At 41.0% G+C, this 21,005-nt stretch overlaps 1 protein-coding gene across 1 annotated transcript; it reads left to right on the top strand.

Annotated features, from left to right (window-relative positions):
- Positions 1 to 9,139: 9,139 nt before the first annotated feature.
- Positions 9,140 to 20,388, top strand: FAM8A1 (family with sequence similarity 8 member A1). Its single transcript, NM_001258124.2, is given in 5 exon segments — positions 9,140 to 9,957; positions 11,394 to 11,514; positions 13,706 to 13,829; positions 14,679 to 14,818; positions 16,906 to 20,388. Coding segments are annotated over 5 exon segments (1,242 nt in total). The 5' UTR covers positions 9,140 to 9,245; the 3' UTR covers positions 17,051 to 20,388.
- Positions 20,389 to 21,005: the final 617 nt, after the last annotated feature.

Raw genomic sequence — 21,005 nt, 5'->3', positions numbered from 1 at the left:
ATTCAATAAAGACCAAGCCAACTTTCTGCAATTTTGCTTCCTATATTAGCTAAAAGTATCCAATGTGTTTGCAGTAAAATGTTCTAGCTTGGATCTGACATCTCAAACATTGAATAACAATTACAGAAGCTTTCTAATGTAGCTCTGTTCTTGAGACTTCTAAATGCATGCTTCTGCACAAAGACCTGGTCCGCCTGGAAGAGGGTCATCTTTTCCAGTATCAACCACTTGGGGAAGCAAAGGATTTGCAGGACTCAGGAAAAAATCTCTTAAGTGACTATCTGGATGTAAAGGATCTCGCTATAACAGTGCAGGAAATGAATTGGAGCAGGTCAAGACTAGAGAAGACAGGAGGCAGGGAGACCGGTGGGATTGTAGGTGGTATGTAGCAGTCTGTGGTATAGATGTGCCAGTACAGGTTTTACCAGCCTGCTAGTTATATAAAGTTTACAATCAATGCTGCAACCTTGAACAATAGTCATTTTGCTTATATGCAATAATTGTAGGATACATTCCTACAACTAAAAATGCTGAGTCTGAGGGTATATATATATTTTTTCAAATGGGGTCTCACTGTTGCCTATACTGGAGTGCAGTGGTGTGGTCACAGCTCAGTGGAGCCTCAGTATCTCAGGTTCAAGAGATCCTCCCACTTCAGCCTCTAGAGTGGCTGGGACTACAGGCCTCCACCACTATGCTTGGCTAGTTTTTTTTTTTTTTTTGAGATGGAGTCTTGCTCTGTCGCCCAGGCTGGAGTGCTGTGGCTCGATCTCGGCTCACTACAAGCTCCGCCTCCCGGGTTCACGCCATTCTCCTGCCCCAGCCTCCCGAGTAGCTGGGACTACAGGCGCCTGCCACCTCGCCCGGCTAATTTTTTTTGTATTTTTTTTAGTAGAGACGGGGTTTCACCGTGTTAGCCAGGATGGTCTCGATCTCCTGACCTCGTGATCCACCCGTCTCGGCCTCCCAAAGTGCTGGGATTACAGGCTTGAGCCACCACGCCCGGCCTTAAATTTTTTATAGAGACAGGGTTTCACTATGTTGCCCAGGCTGGTCTTGAACTCTTCAAATCATGTAATCCTCCTGCCTCGGCTTTCCAAAGCGCTAGGATTAAAGGTGTGAGCCACCACACCTGGCCCACATTTCTAATTATGACTGATATTGTTAAATTGCCCTACATAGAGATTCTACCAGTTTACACTGCCAACAAAGAAAGCCACTGGCCTAGATCAATGGTTCTCCAACTTTAGTGTTCACCAGAACCACGTGGAGGTCTTGTTAAAACCTCCATGTGGTGGGCCCCAGGTCCAAAGTTTCTGATTCAGAAGGTCAGATGTGGGGCCTAAGAATCTGCACTACTAAAAAGTTTCCAGATGTATTTTGAAAATCACTGCAACAGATCAATTTGGCTTCCACTTTATAGACCTGTTCTCCCCAAGTCAGGAAGTTCCTCTTCAATTCTGTGAGCTTTTCTCTATCTCCATTTTGCTTAACTTTTCTGCTATATTTTAGAAGTCTGTCTTTTTCTTTCTTTTCTTCTCTTTCTTCCTTTTCTTTTCTTTCTCTTTCTTTCTCTCCCTTCCTTTTCTTTTCTTTCTTTCTCTTTTCTTTCTCTCCCTTCCTTCCTTTTTTCTTTTTTTTCTTTCTTCTTTTTTTCCCTCACTCCCTCCCCTCCCTCCTTCCTTCCTTCTTTCCTCTTTCTTTTTCTCTCGCTCTCTCCCTTCCTTCCCTCCCTCTTTCTTTCTTTCTTCCTCCCCCTACCCCTTTCTCTTCTCTTCTCTTCTTATTTGGTCCTGTTAAGTATTCTTTCCTTGGCTCTCCTGTCCCTAAATGGACTCGGGCTTCATTTATTAGCCCACAGCTTTTCACCCAGAAGGAAAGCTCATTCCTTCTCAAGACTAAAAATATAAAGAGAATGTAAAGGCTGATGGGTGCCGGGTGGCAGGCGCCTATAATCCCAGCTACTAGGGAGGCTGAGGCAGAAGAATTGCTTGAACCTGGGAGGCTGAGGTTGCAGTGAGCCAAGATTGCACCACTGCACTGCAGCCTGGGTGACAGAGAGAGACTCCATCTCAAAATAAATAAATAAACAAACAAACAAATAAAAAGAATGTAAAGGCTGAAGCCATCTTTTGATCCCAACAGGAGAGTTTGCATTGCTAAGACAGAAACCAGATCCTGATGACATTATTTGAACCCTCTCTATTCAGCCATACCTGATGCCAGCCTTATTTTTTTTTTAATCAGAGCAATTAAAAAAAAAAATCAAACAGCAATTTTGATGGCAATACCCTATCCCAGCTTTTCCTCACTCCCAGCCCCCTTCTGCTCCCTGAAGCAAGCTCATTGTTAGGCAGTTATTTTCTTGCATATGACAGTAAGTTATTTTTGCTTTTTACAAAATCAGGACACTGACAAATGTGTCTTGAAGAAGGCTTCATTTAATTTCCACAAAGGTGATCCTGAATACTTTCAACTATTTGAGTTGCTTAATCTGATATTTGCTTTACTTGCTTCCATAATTCTAAATAAGGTGTTTACTTCAATTTTTAAAAATCTATTGCAGATGTTAATCATCTACTGAGTTTATAAGAGATCAGCTTTCAGCTAACTTACACCTTACCCCACTTCCTGTATTTCCCATGCTTTATAATTAAATACATCACACTTTTGGTTAAAATAGTAGTATTGCTAGGGCTGGGTGTGGTGGCTCACGCCTGTAATACCAGCATTTTGGGAGGCCAAGGTGGGTGGATCACAAGGTCAGGAGTTTGAGACCAGCTTGGCCAACATAGTGAAACCCCGTCTCTACTAAAAAAATACAAAAAACTAGCAGGGCATGGTGGTGGGCGCCTGTAATCCCAGCTTCTCGGGAGGCTGAGGCAGGAGAACTGCTTGAACTCGGGAGGCAGAGGTTGCGGTGAGCCGAGATCATGCCATTACACTCCAGCCCGGCAACAGTGCAAGACTCCATCTCAAAAAAAAAAAAAAAAAAAAAAAAGTAGTATTGCTGTTGCTTTGACTGTAAATATTATTCAATCATGAGCCAAGGAATTTATGACTGTTTTCTTTCCTTACTTGGGTTGTTGTTTTGGGGTTTTTTGGTTTTGTTTTTGCTTTTCCTGGTGTTAGTGATTGCTTTTCTTTTTTAAAATATTTGGTTCTCTGTACATCTATCCAACTATTTTTTAAAATTTGTCAAATGCTCATCAATATTATTCTCAAAAGATCAAACATATCATAATGTATAGATTTTATTTTTGTTAAGACTTCTTTTCTTACTGATACTCTGTTTTTGTTTGTTTGTTTTGAGATGGAGTCTCGCTCTGTCACCCAGGCTAGAGTGCATTGGTGTGATCTCAGTTCACTGCAACCTCTGCCTCCTGGGTTCAGGCGATTCTCCTGCCTCAGCCTCCTGAGTAGCTGGGACTACATGTGTGTGCCACCACACCCAGCTAATTGTTGTATTTTTAGTAGAGACAGAGTTTCACCAAATTGGCCAGGCTGCTCTCGAACTCCCGATCTTGTGATCTACCCACCTTGGCCTCCCAAAGTGCTTGGATTACAGGCATGAGCCACTGGGTCCGGCCTACGCTGTTATTTTTTATCCGTCAGTTGCTGGTAGGTTCCAGGGTAGAGTGATAAACTGGCAAAACAAAGTTTTTATTTCTGGACTCCAAATAACACCATAAAAAAAGGTATTTTCTGGGACCATTGAGTCTCTTGAAAGAATACTCCAATATCTGCTTAAGAGTTATTCCAAGAGCAGGGTTGGAGAAAAATTGGAGGATGAGGAGCCACTATTCAGCATACAGACTTTCGTTTAATTTGCTTCGTTTAAGCACTGTGCTTTACTTCCAATTTCCAAAGTACCATATACCTCCAAGTTCTCAATCTCTCCTTCAATCAAGGACTTTCTACCTTGCAAAAATACATGTAACTTGTAGGTTTGTAACTTTATTCCTTTGTTTTATTTCAGTGAGTGTTGTGGACAGGAGATAAGTACATGTGGTCAATTCATCATGCTTTTACAGACTATTTTTCTCAAACTCGTTTAACTCAGGAATTAGTCTTGCAGGGTCTAATTTTCAAAAAGTCATTTATTTTTACATCTCACTCCATGCTTCTGAGTTGCATTTCCTTCTTATGAAGTATATATATCTTTTGGAGTTTAGAGTGAGGGTATATGAGTAGAAAACTCTCCATTTTTGTCAGTTTCTTCAACAGCTTAATGGTTTATTATAAGGTGAACATCCTTGTAATCACTTCCTAAACCAAGAAATAGAACTTTGTCAGCCACACCAGAAGCCTGTCCGTGTGCTCCATCCCAATCACAAACTCCTTTCACCCCCATCACTATCCTGACTTTTAAAATAACCACTTCTTTTTGCATTTAAGTATGTCCCTAGACATTATAGTCTTACTCATTAATTTAATGTCTTTTATGCCTCCTTTAAGCTATAGGTTCTATTTCCTCCCCCAACTTACAATATATATGTTGAATAACCCAGTTGTTTACTTTGCAGGGTTCCCTATGGTCTGGATTTTGCAGATTGCACACTCATGGCATATTTCAATACGCTCCTTTGTCCTCTATTTCTGTAAACTGGCAGTTGGATCAAGAAGCTTCAGCACACTCAGGTTTAATCCCTTTGGTAAAACTACACATTACTATGAATTAACATATTTAAACATATATGACGGGTTTCAGTCCATTCTAATTATTACCTTTATTGAAACTCAAATTGTCCTATCCATGGCCAATAGGAGCCTCTTCTAGTTGGCTGGGTCCTTTGGACATGACTCCAGAAGTCTTTAATAATTTCTCTGCTCTCTAGTATAATAAGATATTTCATGCTCATTCCATACATTTCCTGCCCTAAACCTAGAATCCCTTGTTTCTTTTAGTGGGACTTGGCATTTCATACTGTGCACCCAAGAACACACACACGACTATATATATATAGATATACGTGTATAGTCATGTGCTGCATAACGACATTTTGGTCAACAATGAATGTCATATACAACTGTGATCCCACAAGATTATAACAGAGCTGAAAAATTCCTATTGCCTAATGACATCTTTATTTCATTTTATTTTGAGACAGGGTCTTGTTCTGTCGCCCAGACCAGAGTGCAGTGGCACAATCACATAGTGACATTTTCATGATCCTGACCCTGTGTAGTCCTAGGCTAATGTGTGTTTGTGTCTTCATTTGTAACAAAAAAGCTTAAAAAGTAAAAAATAATTATTAAAAATTTTAAAAATAAAAAGCTTATAGAATAAGGATACAAAGAAAATATTTTTGTACAGTTGTACAATGTGTTCGCATTTTAAGCCAAGTGTTATTACAAGAGTGGAAAAGTTTTCAAAAAATCAAAAAGTTTATAAGCTAAAAAGTTGCAATAAACTAAAGGTAATTTATTATGGAAGAAAAAATTTTTAAATAAATTTAGTGTAGCCTAAGTGTACAGTTTTTATCCAGTCTCCAGTAGTGTGCAGTGATGTCCTCGGCCTTCACATTCACTCACTCACTCACTGACTCACCCACAGAAACTTCAGTCCCGCAAGCTCCATTTATGGTAAGTGTCCTACACAGGTATATCGTTTTTATCCCTTTATACTGTATTTTTACTGTATTTTCTATGTTTCAATATATTTAAATGTACAAATACCATTGTGTCACAACTGCCTGCAGTAATCAGTACATTAATATGCTGTACAGGTTTGTAGCCTGGGAGCAATAGGCTATACCATATAGCCTAGGTATATAGTAGGCTGTACCATATAGGTATGTGTAAGTAGTACAGTCTGTGGTGTTCCCATAACGACGAAGTCACCTAATGATGCATTTCTCAGAACATATCCCTGTTGTTAAGTGATTCACGACCTGCGTGCGTGTGTGTGTGTGTGTGTGTGTGTGTATGTGAAATGTTAGGATATATTTTTTTTTTTCAGAAAAAAATTTTTTGAATTATAATGTGTTATAATTAGTTCTGTTACCTGTCTTTGGTTTTCTTTATCAGGGACTCCTAATCTATATGTTGGATCTTCTTTGCCTATTTTCAATATTTATCATTTCTCACAAATTATTTGTTTACATTTATTTTTGATTAAAAAAACTCATTTTCAAATTGTAGTTCTTTTCAGACACTATTGTATTTTCTTACTCTTTTATTCCTTGTACTTTAGTCGTCTTTTCTGAAATTAGTTTTTCTTTTATTTCTAACTCTTTCCCAAGTGCTGTTACTTCATTCCTTTTTCTACTTCTGGCTTATTTTGCGGTTTCATGTCTCATATCATTTTATATCTTTACAGTGACACTGTGCCGGGTGTTACATAAACAGTGGTGGTATTCAAAACAAAGTGCATGTCTCCAATAATCATATTTCACTCATTCCAAGCCACATTTATTTCTTTGTTTCTGTTTCTCTTGTTTCCCTCACCCCAACTTGGAATGCTTGTTTAAATATTAAAATTTTCTCATAGCTGATTTTAAAATGAAATCTGTAAGGGTAAACTTTTCTAGCTATAGGCTGTGATAACCTTTCCCTTATTTTGAGTTATTGAATAGGTTTTCAATTTTCTTGACAGTCCATCCCTTGAACCTAGATCATTAGCTTTTTAAGGAAAAAAGTTATGGCTTTTTATATCTCCCAGAAAAAGAATGACTCTGGGGCTGGGTGCGGTGGCTCACACCTGTAATCTCAGTACTTTGGGAGGACAAGGCGGGTGGATTGCTTGAGCCCAGGAGTTTGGGACCAGCCTGGGCAATGCAGCGAGATCCCCATATCTACAAAAAATGAAAAAATGAGCAGGGGGCAGTGGCACATGCTTGTAGTCCCAGTCACTTGGGCTGAGGTGGGAGGATGGTTTGAACCTGGGAGGTCAAGGCTACAGTGAGGCATGCCTGTACTGCTGCACTCCAGCCTACGTGACAGAGTGAGACCCTGTCTTTAAAAAAACAAAGAGAAAGAAAAAAAAGAATGACCCTGAGCATTGTTAGAACCCAGAGAACAATAACCCAAAATGAAGACCTCAGAAGCAAAAGTTTTTTCCCACCTTCTGCAACCCTCCTTTCTCTCAATCCCATTCTTACCCTCCCCCAATCCCCAAGGCTAGTCATAGAAACTGGAATCCGGCAGGGCGCGGTGGCTTAAGCCTGTAATCCCAGCACTTTGGGAGGCCAAGACGGGCAGATCACGAGGTCAGGAGATCGAGACCATCCTGGCTAACACGGTGAAACCCCGTCTCTACTAAAAAATACAAAAAACTAGCCGAGTGAGATGGCGGGCGCCTGTAGTCCCAGCTACTCGGGAGGCTGAGGCAGGAGAATGGCGTAAACCCGGGAGGCAGAGCTTGCAGTGAGCTGAGATCCGGCCACTGCACTCCAGCCTGGGTGACAGAGTGAGACTCCGTCTCAAAAAAAAAAAAAAAAAAAGAAACTGGAATCCGTCTTCCCCAAGGCAGGGCATAGAAACCAAACCCCACCGTTTCCTAAAGCCAGCCACAAACCTAAAAATATTACTTTAACCTCCCCGCACCCTTTTCTGTGCAAAAATTGTACATAAAGAAATTATCTGGCCGAGGGCAGTGACTCACATCTGTAACCCAGCATTTTGGGAGGCCGAGGCAGGTGGATCACCTGAGGTCAGGAGTTCAAGACCAGCCTAGCCAAGATGGTGAAACCCTGTCTCAACTAAAAATACAAAAAAAAATTAGCTGGGTGTGGTGGTGGGCAACTGTAATTCCAGCTACTTCGGGAGGCTGATAGGAGAATCACTTGAACGCAGGAGTGGGAGGTTGCAGTGAGCTGAGATCACGCCATCGCACTCCAGCCTGGGCCACAAAAGCGAAACTCTGTCAAAAAAAAAAAAAAAAAAGAAGGAAAATAAAAGAAAGAAATTATCTGATCTACCTTGTTTAACTGTTGTAGGCCACAGCCCCCATTCCAGAGGGTCCTGTTCCATACCCAGAAGGAAGGAATGCTGCAAAGAGCCCAAGGAGAATCTAGACAGACCTTGCTGGGCTTCCTGCCTGTTGGCGTTAGAGTGTTTTTTGTCCAATCATTTTGCTATACGGCTGTCCATGCTTTGTTGAACCTGAGCATACAAATACACAATCTCCCTTGTTATCTTTGGGTCTTCATTCTGAAGGCTACCGTGTCACATAAAACGATGATCAAATCAATGTCTATGTCTTCTCTCCTATTAACTGCCTCCTGTCAGTGACTTTCAGAGAACCTTCGGAGGGCGAAGTTTTCCCTTGGCCCGGACAGCATCATCATTAATATCATTAATAAATATTCCCACAGTATTTGGCCCTTCTGTGTCCTTTGTATGGTGCTGGGGATACAATGACATATCGCTGCAGAGATTTTCAAATGTAAAAGAAGAGGGATTATACTGATTTAAAAGCTGAATTTTGTCCTCACCCTGGAGCTAGTCTGCATTTCCGAAAACTTACTTTCCACTGCGGTAGACACACACTTTCTACTCCAGCGAACTGTGCCTTTCCTCAAATCTAGTCTCAAATTTAGGTGCCTTTTCATTTTCTGTTATGGAAAGGTCCTCAGTATATCCCAGGCTTTGGAGCCTTTTGTTACTAGTCTAGCCTGTGCATAATTTCCCCTTCCTCTGAATTATACATAGCACCTCACTACTTATATTTTAATATATTTTCCTACGTCTCAGTGGTACCAATATATTAATATAGGTTCCAGTTTAGTTTGGTTTTTCATTTCTTATCTTCTAAGGGGATAGATGCGTTCTGTACCACCTTCTCGAGTACTAATGGTTAACTGGAATGGAGCACAAAACAACAGTCGCGGTTCTGCAACAGAAAAGGCTGCGCTGGCCCTGGGACCTGTCTCGGAAATGCTCCTCATCCATCTGCAGTTTCTCCCAGGACAACTAGGCCCAACCCCACGTGAACATACAGAGAGGCCTCGGGCCACAGACTTAAAGCCGTAAAAGGGAGGAGGCGACGGTCTCGTCCCAGTTACCGACAAGCCAGCGACTACTAGGGCCCGAACCTGGGACTGCAGACGCACCTCCCCGCCCTCCCTTCCCAGCTCCGCCCGGCGGCGGGCGACGCTCCTAAGGGGCGGGGCTTCCGCTTCCGGCGGGGGATTGTTGACGCCTGCGGCTGCTGCGGTGGCGACCGGGCTGTTCGGGAGGGGCTATTGGGGCAGGGAAACGGAGCAGTGACAGGTACCCCGGAGGGTGCTGCTGAGGTGACTATGGCCGAGGGGCACGAGGAAGCCCGAGGCCGCCCTCCCGGGCAGGACGATGGCGGAGGGGACCACGAGCTCGTCCCTTCCCTGAAAGGCCCTGCTAGCACCGCCGTCCCATGCCCCCGCGACGACCCCCAAGCCGAACCCCAGGCCCCGGGTCGGCCCATAGCCCCGGGCCTCGCGGCCGCCGCCGCCACCGACGAATTGGATTCGCCGCGCGAGCTCAGGAAGCGCGGGGAGGCGGCCTCCGGCTCCGGTCCGGGGCTGCAGGAGCAGGCGGACTGCGAGGCGCCCGAAGCCGCGGCGCCGCGGGAGAGACCGGCGCGGCTGAGCGCCCGCGAGTACTCCCGGCAAGTGCACGAGTGGCTGTGGCAGTCCTACTGCGGCTACCTCACCTGGCACAGCGGCCTGGCCGCCTTCCCCGCCTACTGCAGCCCCCAGCCGTCCCCGCAGAGCTTCCCTTCGGGCGGCGCTCCTGTTCCCCAGGCCGCGGCGCCGCCGCCCCCGCAGCTGGGCTATTACAACCCCTTCTACTTCCTGAGTCCCGGGGCCGTGGGGCCTGACCCGCGGACAGCTGCCGGCATCAGCACCCCTGCTCCAGTCGCGGGCCTGGGACCCCGGGCTCCTCATGTGCAGGCGTCGGTCCGGGCCACTCCAGTGACGAGGGTAGGATCCGCAGCCCCTTCGCGAAGCCCGAGCGAGACCGGGCGACAGGCAGGTGAGAAGCGCGAGGTGGAGGCGGGGCAGAGTAGAAGTGTCTTCGGGGACCTGTGAGGTGGAGCTGGCACGCTTTTTAGACCTGTAACTGCTGCTGCTACTCTAATTGATCATCCTGCCCGTGCACTAGCTATCGTTTGTCCAGGCCCTAAATTCCCAAAATGTACAAGGAGGCAATACGGGTTTCGTTGTCCTTTACACCTGGCACTCCGAATTGATTCCTTTACTCATGGGACTAGTTGTTTCTTCGTGAAAAGAAATTGCTCTTCAAACCATCCTCTTCCTTTGGTTTTCATGCTCTGCAGAGTGAGGTCCAAAGCTAAATTCGCAAATGGCAAACCCAGTTTTGGAGGGGCTCGACTGGTGATGCTGGAAATTCTTCAGACATTGGCAACTTAGGACAGTGGAACTGACCGGATATAAAAGGAGATTGACATGGATACAAGTGGAGTTAGGAAGCCCGGGCTTATTGATCTTGTATATTGTGGAATTGTTTTTGCTTCTGTGTGTGAACTAGAATATTTTGAATTAGGTACACTTCTTAGTTTACTATTTAATCCATTAGTTAAGACTTTTCGTTTATTTAGCCACAGATAGATGGGACAAGAACTAATAGATGCCTCTGATGCCAGTCAGAATTTAGGATGACAGACAGATACTCATTGGGATTATTTTAAAGAAAGCAAAACTAAAAAAAAATGAGGGGGGCGTTACAGGGATTTACTTTGTACTAATTGCCAATATTTAACCTTGATTTGCACTAAAAAATGTTTAATTTTGTTGTCACTTAGATGTGATCACCTGGATTCTCCTCGTTAGAATTCTAGTGAAATATATTGGATACCCTAATCGAATTTATCTGTGAAATCAGTTTTTTGGGGGGAAATTGGGCGGGGTACAAGGTCTGCTTCTATCGCCCAACCTGGATAGTGCAGTGGCGCGATCTTGGCTCACTGCAACCTCTGCCTCCCAGGTTCAAGCCATCCTGCCACCTCAGCTTCCCTAGTAGCTGGGACTATAGGCATGCGCCACCACGCCCGGCTAATTTTTGTATTTTTTGTTGAGACGGGGTTTCGCCATGTTGGCAAGGGCCAGACTGGTCTGGAACTCCTGGCCTCAAGCAATCCGCCCGCCTCGGCCTTCCGAAGTGCTGAGTTTACAGATGTGAGTCACTGTGCCTGGCCGTGTGAAATCAATTTTTAAACGTTAAAGTGATGAAAGCAAACTTTTAAGTTCAGTAAATAGTGGAGTACTGTTACTCTCTTTTAGTAACATGGGTTCTTGGTGGAATCAATATCAATAGTTGCTGCAAGGTTATAAATACTGTTTTTTAAGTTGTACCTTGACTTTCTTTACCAATTCATTACATGGCTTGTGTTCCAAGGCTTGTGTGAAATGATTCATTTTTCCTAACTTTTTTTTTTTTTTAATTTACAGGCAGAGAATATGTTATTCCATCCTTGGCCCACAGATTTATGGCAGAGATGGTGGATTTCTTTATTCTCTTCTTTATAAAAGCAACCATTGTCTTAAGCATTATGCACCTCAGTGGGATAAAGTAAGTTGAGGACATTTGCAGAAAGGTTTTAATTTCTACTCTTCAAAGATCTTGTTTTGTTACATTCTGTCTACATGTGATTATATGGATAATGGGCTTGTCAGTGTCATGATTTCTTTATAAGAGCTTTGTCACATTTATTGTTTTCTTGTTGATTTTAAGAAATATTTACAAAGGAAAAAAATAACTTACTGAATTCTATAAGATGTATGGGAATCTCACCTATCAAAAATAGGTAAAAAGAGCCTCCAAACCTGCTTTGATTTTATTCACCTATTCTTTTAGGCCAGGAACTAATTTACCTCTCACTATCCTGTTCCTTCTTGCTATCTTGTAGAGTCTCTAAAGACAAAGGTATAAAGAGCTTTTGGTAGGTGAATTAATAATCAACTAGGTGGCATTTCCAAATGGGATTGCTTATACTGTGGGGCAAGTCCCAAGTGAACTTCAAATTGAGACATTTGAGTAATCCTTCCAGATTAACAATAATCATAATAGCAGTTATCACTTCCTGAGTACTTTCTATATGCCATATATTGAGCTTGCTCACTTCTTTATATGGATTCTTATTTAATCTTAATACCAAGATGAGGTGTAGAGATTAATACCACCATTTTATAGAGTTGGAAATTTGGGTTTGTGAAAAGTTGAGCACAGAACTTAAAATGTTACAAAGGTAGTAAATGACAGAGTCAAGATACAAACCTGTGCAGTCAAATTACAGGGTCCTTGCCAGAAACCTGTTACTGTGATTTCTCCCTGTCCCTCCCTCTCTCACCCCACTACACATCCAGTGAAATACCAACTGCTTTATGTTCAATTTCCTGAATAGCTTTCAACCCCAGACCTCTTCACTGCCAGATCATTTTTCTTTTTTTGAGACAGGGTCTTGCTCTGTCACCCAGGCTGGAGTGCAGTAGTACAATCACGGCTCACTGCAGCCTTGATCTCCTGTGCCCAAGCTATACTCCCACCTCAGCCTCTCAAGGGGCTGGGACCACAGGTATGCTCCACTATGCCTAGCTAATTAAAACAATTTTTTTTTTTTTTTTTTTTGTAGAGACGGGGTCTCCCTATGTTGCCCAGGCTGGTCTCAAACTCCTGTGCTCAAATAATCCTCCAGCCTCAGCTTCCCAAAGTGCTGAGATTACAAGCATGAGCCACTGCACCTGGCCCATTTTTTAATCATCATTGCTTCTCCCTCCTCCAATTAGTGTCATCTCTTGCTTGGATTATAGCAGAAGCCTTCTAGTGGTAACTCAGTCTCCTGTTTTATCTCAATCCAGTCTCTGGTATAAAACCAAAGTGATCATAGATCCTGGTTCTGCTCCTTTCCTACCTTAAAACCCTTCAGTAGTTTCTCTTTTTAAAATTTTTATTATTTTTGGTTTTTTAGAGATGGGGTCTATGTTGCCCAGGTTGTTTTCAAAATCCTGGACTCAGGCAATCCTCCCACCTCAGCCTCCGAAAGTGCTGGGATTACATGCGTGAGCCACCATGCTCAGACCCTTCAGTGGTTTCTCTTTACCAGCAGGATAAAGTCTGAATTTCATCATGTGGTTTATACTCAGGAGGCTGTCTCAGCCTCCTGAGTAGGTGGGACTACAGGTGCATACCACCACACCCTGCCTTTATTTCTTAATCACTGCCACCTCTCACATTTAGTATATGAGCCACACCAAACTGCTTACAGCTTCTATCACATACTATCTTTCTCCAAGACTTTCTCTCCTGCTGTTCCCTCTTTCTGGAACATTATTCCCTCTTAGTCTAACTTCTCTTCATCCTTCAGGTCCTCGTCTGTCTTTTCTGGGAAACCTTCACAAGGTTAAGTGTACCTGGTGTGTGTTTCCATAGTATTCTAGGTTCTCCATCACAGTACTCATCCCACTTTATTATTGCTGCTTATTTATTGTTCTGTTTTCTTTGCTAGGTTAGACCCTCCATGAAAGCAGGGACCATGTGAATTCATTCACCCTTATTTCCCAGGGGCTAGTACAGTGTCTGCTCATGATAATGCTGCTTATTTATTGAATAAACTAATGAATACTTTATGATACTAGATGGTTGGGAATCTAAAGATCAGTTTGGAATTTCAATTAAAATGTATGACTTAACACTAATGAAAAAAAATCAGTGCTACTATTCTGGTAACTAATTCTTTATAACCCCAAACTATTATTTTGTGTAGGGATATCTCTAAGTTTGCTATGCATTATATAATAGAAGAAATAGATGAAGACACATCAATGGAAGACTTGCAGAAAATGATGGTTGTGGCTCTTATATACAGATTATTAGTTTGTTTCTATGAGGTAAGCTACTGACTTCAGCAAGAATTAATATTTAACAATCTAATTTTATGTTTTTACATTTAATTTTTTTGAGACAGGTCTTGCTCTGTTGCCCAGGCTGGAGTGCAGTGGTGTGATCTTGGCTCACTGCAACCTCTGCCTCCTGAGTTCAAGTGATTCTCCTGTCTCAGCCTCCTGAGTAGGTGGGACTACAGGTGCATACCACCACACCCAGCTAATTTTTGTATTTTTAGTAGAGACAGGGTTTTGCCATGTAAGCCAGGCTGGTCTCAAACTCCCGGCCTCAGTGATCCGCCCACCTTGGCCTCCCAAAGTGCTACGATTACAGGCATGAGCCGCCACACCCAGCCAACAGTCTAATTTTAGATTATCAGCCCAAGACAAAAAAGTAATAGAAATTTATAATCATTCATGTCTTTTCCGTATGTTTACTTTTCTGTTTTCCAAATTTTAACTAATCATTACGTTAAAACTTTTGGAAAAGAGACATTTTACAATTTCTTTGTAATATTTCTCAGTCTTAGAAATTCAAATAAAATTTCACTCATAGATTGTGGTCCAAAAATGTAAATTGGTTGTGGAACTTCCAATGTAGTTTTCCGCAGAAACAACTTGCTACAAAGTATAGTAGTCGTAGAGAAATATTACAGGAGACAGACATCTCATGGTATTGGACATGTTAGAGACCTACAGAAATGCATTAAGTTAAATGGTTAACTTTTGAGTATTCTGTGTAATTCTTTCAACTTGAAAAATTAGAACATGAAATAATACGGTAGGAAAAGTTTATCTTTAAAATTGGTATGGTTGAGCCAGTAAGTTATTTTAAAATCATCCTTCTTTCCTTAGATAATTTGCATTTGGGGAGCAGGTGGAGCTACCCCAGGGAAGTTCCTACTGGGGCTTCGAGTTGTGACATGTGATACATCAGTGCTTATTGCACCAAGTCGGGTTTTAGTGATTCCTTCCTCAAATGTGAGCATTACAACGTAAGTCCTTTTCTTAGCTTAATCTACTACATACTTATGAAAATAATGTGTTTTAGAATATTGGGTTTTTTTCTTCATAGCATATAGATAAGCTTGTATTAAGTTTAAAACAAAGTTTGAATATTTATTTCAGCTGTGTTACATGATTGTAGACCTCTTTTACACTCTTTTACAGTATATATTTTCAAGATGATCTTTTTTTTTTTTTTTTTTGGAGACAGAGTCTTGCTCTGTTGCCCAGGGTGGAGTGCAGTGGCACAATCTCAGCTCACTGCAAGCTCCGCCTCCCGGGTTCAAGCGATTCTCCTGCCTCAGCCTCCTGAGTAGCTGGGACTACAGGCACCTGCTACCACGCCTGGCTAATTTTTTGTATTTTTAGTAGAGACAGGGTTTCACCGTCTTAGCCCAGATGGTCTCCATCTCCTGACCTCATGATCCGCCTGCCTCGGCCTCCCAAAGTGCTGGGATTACAGGCATGAGTCACTGTGCCCGGCCTCAAGATGATCATTTTATGAATTATAAGTCACAATACGAGAGGATGATTTGGGTGTTGATGCTGTATTAGTGCTCCATGGCCAGCTTTATTATTCTCTGGATCTGTGGACATTAGGTCCGGTACTAATCTGCCTTGAGTCTCCATTTGGCCATACCTGTCATTATTCCATCTTGAATAGGCACTAAGAGTTTTGACAGCTATGCATTCGTGCATCTTTCTCCTGCTGTTAGGTGAGAGCTTGTAATACTGCAGTACTCAAGGTTAACTGTTGGCATCTAGCGCTGGGGGAAGGTATAACCAGTGATAATGGAAATTGTGGAGGTGAGTGGCTGGTAGTCAGTTGAGCCAAACAAGATATTGGCTGCAATTTTTGCCAGAATGATTCAGAGCTGGATTGTTACATCAAGAAATACAAACAAGTGACTATAGAAACTTTGGTTTTGCCATCTTCAAATTTTTCTTAAAATTTGGTAGTCATAAACCTACTTCTTTTAATAAGAGTAAGTAATGGCTAGTGTTTATTGAGTACTTTTTACATACCTGCACTGTTAGTAACACTGCGTGTGTATTAACTAATTTAATGCTAACAACCTCAAGATAGATACTGTTGTTCCCTTTTTGCAGATGTGGAGATGTAGAATACAACTAGTAATTGGTAGAAGATGGATCTGAATTTAGTCTGGATTCAGAACCCACACTCATAGCCACTGTACTTTTCTGCAGCCCTTCAGTGCACTAAAAGGCAGAAATCTAACATAAGTAGGATAATGGTCCATTCTGAGTGATTGCTGAAAGCTTTTAAAAGCTTTGCTTAATCACTGGATCCCACAAAGGAAAATGCTGATTAAAGAACACACAGTAGGCCGGGCGCGGTGGCTCAAGCCTGTAATCCCAGCACTTTGGGAGGCCGAGACGGGCGGATCACGAGGTCGGGAGATCGAGACCATCCTGGCTAACACGGTGAAACCCCGTCTCTACTAAAAAGTACAAAAAACTAGCCGGGCGAGGTGGCGGGCGCCTGTAGTCCCAGCTACTCGGGAGGCTGAGGCAGGAGAATGGCGTGAACCCGGGAGGCGGAGCTTGCAGTGAGCTGAGATCCGGCCACTGCACTCCAGCCTGGGCGACAGAGTGAGACTCCGTCTCAAAAAAAAAAAAAAAAAAGAACACACAGTACTTTAAAATGCAAGTTCTTTCTATAAGGTAGACAAATGGGACTACAGTAAGCATACTCAGAAAATACTCAGAATTCATGTTCATTTCTTCTGAGAAAATACTAGAAAGCTCTGTAAACCCTTAGTTCAATATTCTGAGACATGTTTATTATTGCTTTTTATGTTCAAGTTCTAAGGTCTTTTATGTTGTTGAAGTCTTTAGAAATAGCCCAGGTGGTTTGATTATGATACATTGCTACTTGAAAATATATCAAAGATAAAAATTCTCTCAACTATACTTTGAATGTCTTTTTCCCTGTAGACTTTTGTAGAGAAGTATGATTGTGTTTTAAATGTCTGTTTTGAACTTGATGGGATACCATTAATCTGTATGTGGTTTGATGTGTAACTTACCTGATATTTTTGTTTTAACATTTTAGGTCCACTATACGAGCTTTGATCAAGAATTTTTCGATTGCTTCTTTTTTCCCTGCTTTCATCACACTGCTGTTTTTTCAGCATAATCGAACAGCTTATGACATTGTAGCAGGAACCATTGTGGTAAAAAGAAATGGAGTCAGATGATGCCCCTAAAGCCCTGATTTCCACACACTATAATGACAAGACTAAATTATGTATCAAGGCCATCAGTATCCCTGGGTTATACACTAATTGATGATTTAGAAATTAAAGCAGTCACTCCAGTGTGATGCAGGTGACTACTCTGAAAGTATTGATTTTACTTGAATGCCAAAGAACTTTTCCAGAAGAAAAAACCTATTAAATTCAAGTATTAAAATGTTTAGATCAAAAAGGCAAATGATTTTATAAACAATGGACAGTATGTACTTTCTTAAGATCTAAGGCACTTTCTTAAGATCTAAGAATTTGCTGAAAGCATTTTCAGCTTTGAAATCTCCAAATGAAACTTTAAATTTTGGTTTATCCCAAAATAATGGAAAATGTCCAGTTGTGTTTTGTAAACACCTGTGTAACTCATCTTTTAGTTTACTTTCTGGGGAAATTGTCTTTGGTGTTTAGGGGAGGGAATGAGAACACAAATTGGATAATCCACTGTCTCCCATCCCAGGAGATCTGGTGAGTTGGCTGCGAGAGAAAGGGACAAGTGAGGCAGGCCTAGCAGTTCCCTTACCTGAAGTTTTCCAATCCATACTGCAGTTCCCTCTGGTAATGATGAAACTTTACAACTATTCTTAATGCCTGAACATGTATTTAGGGGCAAGTTTCTCATGATGATGAAAAAGTATTAAGTCACATTGCTTACGTTAATTGGTATTTTTTAAAGGTAAGTTAGTGATTACTTTTAATGGTGGGGGAGTAAGTTTTCAGTGTAAATTGAACTTACAATTTTATGTGCAAGTGTTTTCAGTGCCCTGAATCAGACTATAAATATGTGGGGAGAAATTACCTCCATCAAACAGTTGCATATTTACTGTAAAAGTATTCCCAGTATGTGTGCAGCATGAAGAAAGTATTAGTGCTTCTCAGTGTTCTCAATGAGTGTAAATTCTGTTTATATACAGCTTATTCATACTACTTTCCTTATATTTTATATAGTTCCATGACTTGAAACATCAAGGAGTTAAAATCTTAGTATTTCATGATTAACTCTAAATACTCTTAATAGCTTGCAAAATATTAGCAATTTTCCCATTATGGACTATTCTCTCTAAAGCAAGGGAGACTATCATTCCCAGACGTTATTCTAGGTTCTTTAAGCTCATTTTGGGTCTGCTAAAGTTTGGGGGGAAATGTTAAGCAAAGTGATACTGTGTATATTGCCATTTTGCTTTATTCTTCTGTTGAAGCAAAATTATGGGGTTTTATTCTGTGTGTGCTTTTCCTAGATGTCCCATTTAGCTTGCTGAGATATACCTGTATTATTTATGGTTTAAGTTTTCATTTTTAGGTATTTTCTCCAGCTCTGACATCATTTTCCAAAGACACACTAAACTGCATTGCACAGTTCAAAAATTGATTACTTAAGGGATCAATCTAGGCAGTATTCTTGGTCTTAAAATTAATAGCAAACACAGTACATGTCTATTATCACTATATTAATTTTCAAAGGTTTTTCTTTTACATTTAAAACTGTGACAACAGATACATTTGATTATAGAAACAGTCTATTAATAATTTTATTATAAAATTTCATAAACCATGTTTTTCAGAATAAGTTTATATCAAATCCAACTTCCCAGAAACACTAATAGTTAAGTATGTCAATGTACTAAATAAATCATTCACTTGCACCCATGGGGAAGAGTTAGTGTTACTGCCCTTCACAGTGAAAAAAAGAAGAAAAATCTTTCATTTTTAAAATTAGGAGATGTTACATAACTTGACACTTTAGTAGGGTATACACTAACATTAGTTTATACAACACTTTTGCCACTGGGGAATTCAAGTTGAAATGTCCCTCAGTCATATAGGTCTGGAGTACATCTTTCTTTCATAATTTCTGCTCAGATAATTGAATAGTTTACCATCTAGGTCATTTTCATTTATACTATAAAACAAAAACAAACTAGTCCAGTTAAACTTTTTATATTTAGAATATTGCACATTTTCTATATATGAGTCATTCAGATTAGTATCTGTAGGTTCAGTCAGATCCAACCATGGATTCGAGTTATTATACTATATAACCCTACAAAATACATAGAAATATTATTTGCCTTTATAATAGAACCCAAGAGTCTGTTTCAATTTATGAATTCAGCATTTGTGCAGAGATTTTGATTCCCAAAGTTTGGGAAAAAGTGACAAAACAATGAGGGAAGAAGGAACCAGGCCTTAGTGCCACATATTTTTCTCTTGGGGTTGTAAGGTAGTCTCCTGCTTTCCAGAACACTGTATTATATTTCACTTATAGACCTCATTTTCTGTGTCAAAGTATAATTCCCATGCTGAAACTGTAGCCTAAAAAGGCAAAAGAAAGTTGTCTTCATTGTACAAACATATTCATCACTTTAACAAGGTAATAAGGGAACAAAATTTAGTATTCAAGCTGAGTGAGAATACCATTTCAATGAGCATGTCCCTAAGATAAACCAGAATTGGCAGTTAATTTGGATGTCTAGAAAATCTGTTCCCACCAGTAAAATTATCCTGAGTGGCTAATGCACCTTGAGAAAAATCTGGCGTACTGGGTAACACTCATGTGGGAGCCAAGAGCTGGGTAAGCCTTACCTTGAGACTACTCTGTGACTACAGAAATACAGCCAGCACTTTTCGAACTAATACGCCTTCACTTGTATCATAAAGAGTATTGCCCAACTGAACTTTGCTCCCACTGGTTCAGGAGTTATTTTTGCCTGAGCACTCACCTTCTGATTTTACCCAAGCATATAGGATAGAAAAAAATGCATTATATTTGGGAGCTACTTCACCCAAATTACAAAATGAGTCAGTGTTTTTAGTTTCAAGTGACAGTAAAAGGATTTGTTCCCTTCAGTGACTTGAGTGTTTTAGTTACGCATTCTAGCAAAGGAAGGGTAGAAAGGAATTGAAAACTAATTTACACTAGTTGCTACTTGGGAATAAAGGGCTTTTTGAGGGAGGTATGGATATTAAATGTTTTCATTATGTACTTATCCCTATGAAAACAGGCAGTTGTTTCTTTGAATATGCCTAAATAACAGTATTCCTAAAATCTGACAAGTAATATGTCAATTACTTGATATTCCTTGTCTCCAGTACGACAGGCCACTCCTGACATCCCATGCTTGCCTGGATAAAGTTCCTCATTTCAAACAGTGTACATATTTCTTTGCAGTTCATTATAGTAAGGCTTGACCTGTCAACAGTATCTTGATGGCCCACCTATAAATAAAATTCAGCATTCTATTTTTAATAATTTGTATGCCACCAATTTGTATTGTCTCAATAAATACTTAGTCATCAATGTATCTGTGTTTTGTCTGTTTCTTTGAGATGGTTCGCTCTGGAATCTCCTGCTTAGGGAGTCCTTGCTTCTAAATACAGCTTTTCCAGTGGGTTTAGCAGTAAACTAGAATGCTTTCAGAAATAGAGATCTGTGAAAAAAGAATCGTCCATCTTTAGGGACGATTTAGCAGGCACACTCACAAGTTACAAGTACATGAATTAAGCTTACTATTAAACTAATCCAGTCCTTCAAGAGTTGTTAACCATCACAACCACCACACAAGTCTCATCTGGGTAATTTAAACTCAGTTCTGACCTTAAAAGCCTTTCCCGTTCTTTTATGAACAGGTCCAGAGAGAAAGGGCAGGAAGCAAAACAGGTTCCTCACTCAACAAGGGCAAAAGATAATAAAGGATAAACTAAGAGTGTAGCTAAAAGATGGTCCAAGTCCTATAGACAATGTGTTGCTGTTATGAGCCTAGCCACAAACTTAATGTTTTGGAACTACAGTGGATTTTTGAGACAAGTTTACAAAAGGTGCCCCATACTACAAAAGGAAATGAAGTCTCTGGCTGACGTGGTCATACAGCTGATGCATGTAGCTAGACCTACTACCCCCACTTTCTCAATT

The sequence above is a fragment of the Macaca mulatta genome, chromosome 4 (assembly GCF_049350105.2).
Source record: "Macaca mulatta isolate MMU2019108-1 chromosome 4, T2T-MMU8v2.0, whole genome shotgun sequence".
Taxonomy (NCBI): Eukaryota; Metazoa; Chordata; class Mammalia; order Primates; family Cercopithecidae; genus Macaca; species Macaca mulatta.
This window is presented reverse-complemented; position numbering and strand designations above follow the sequence as displayed.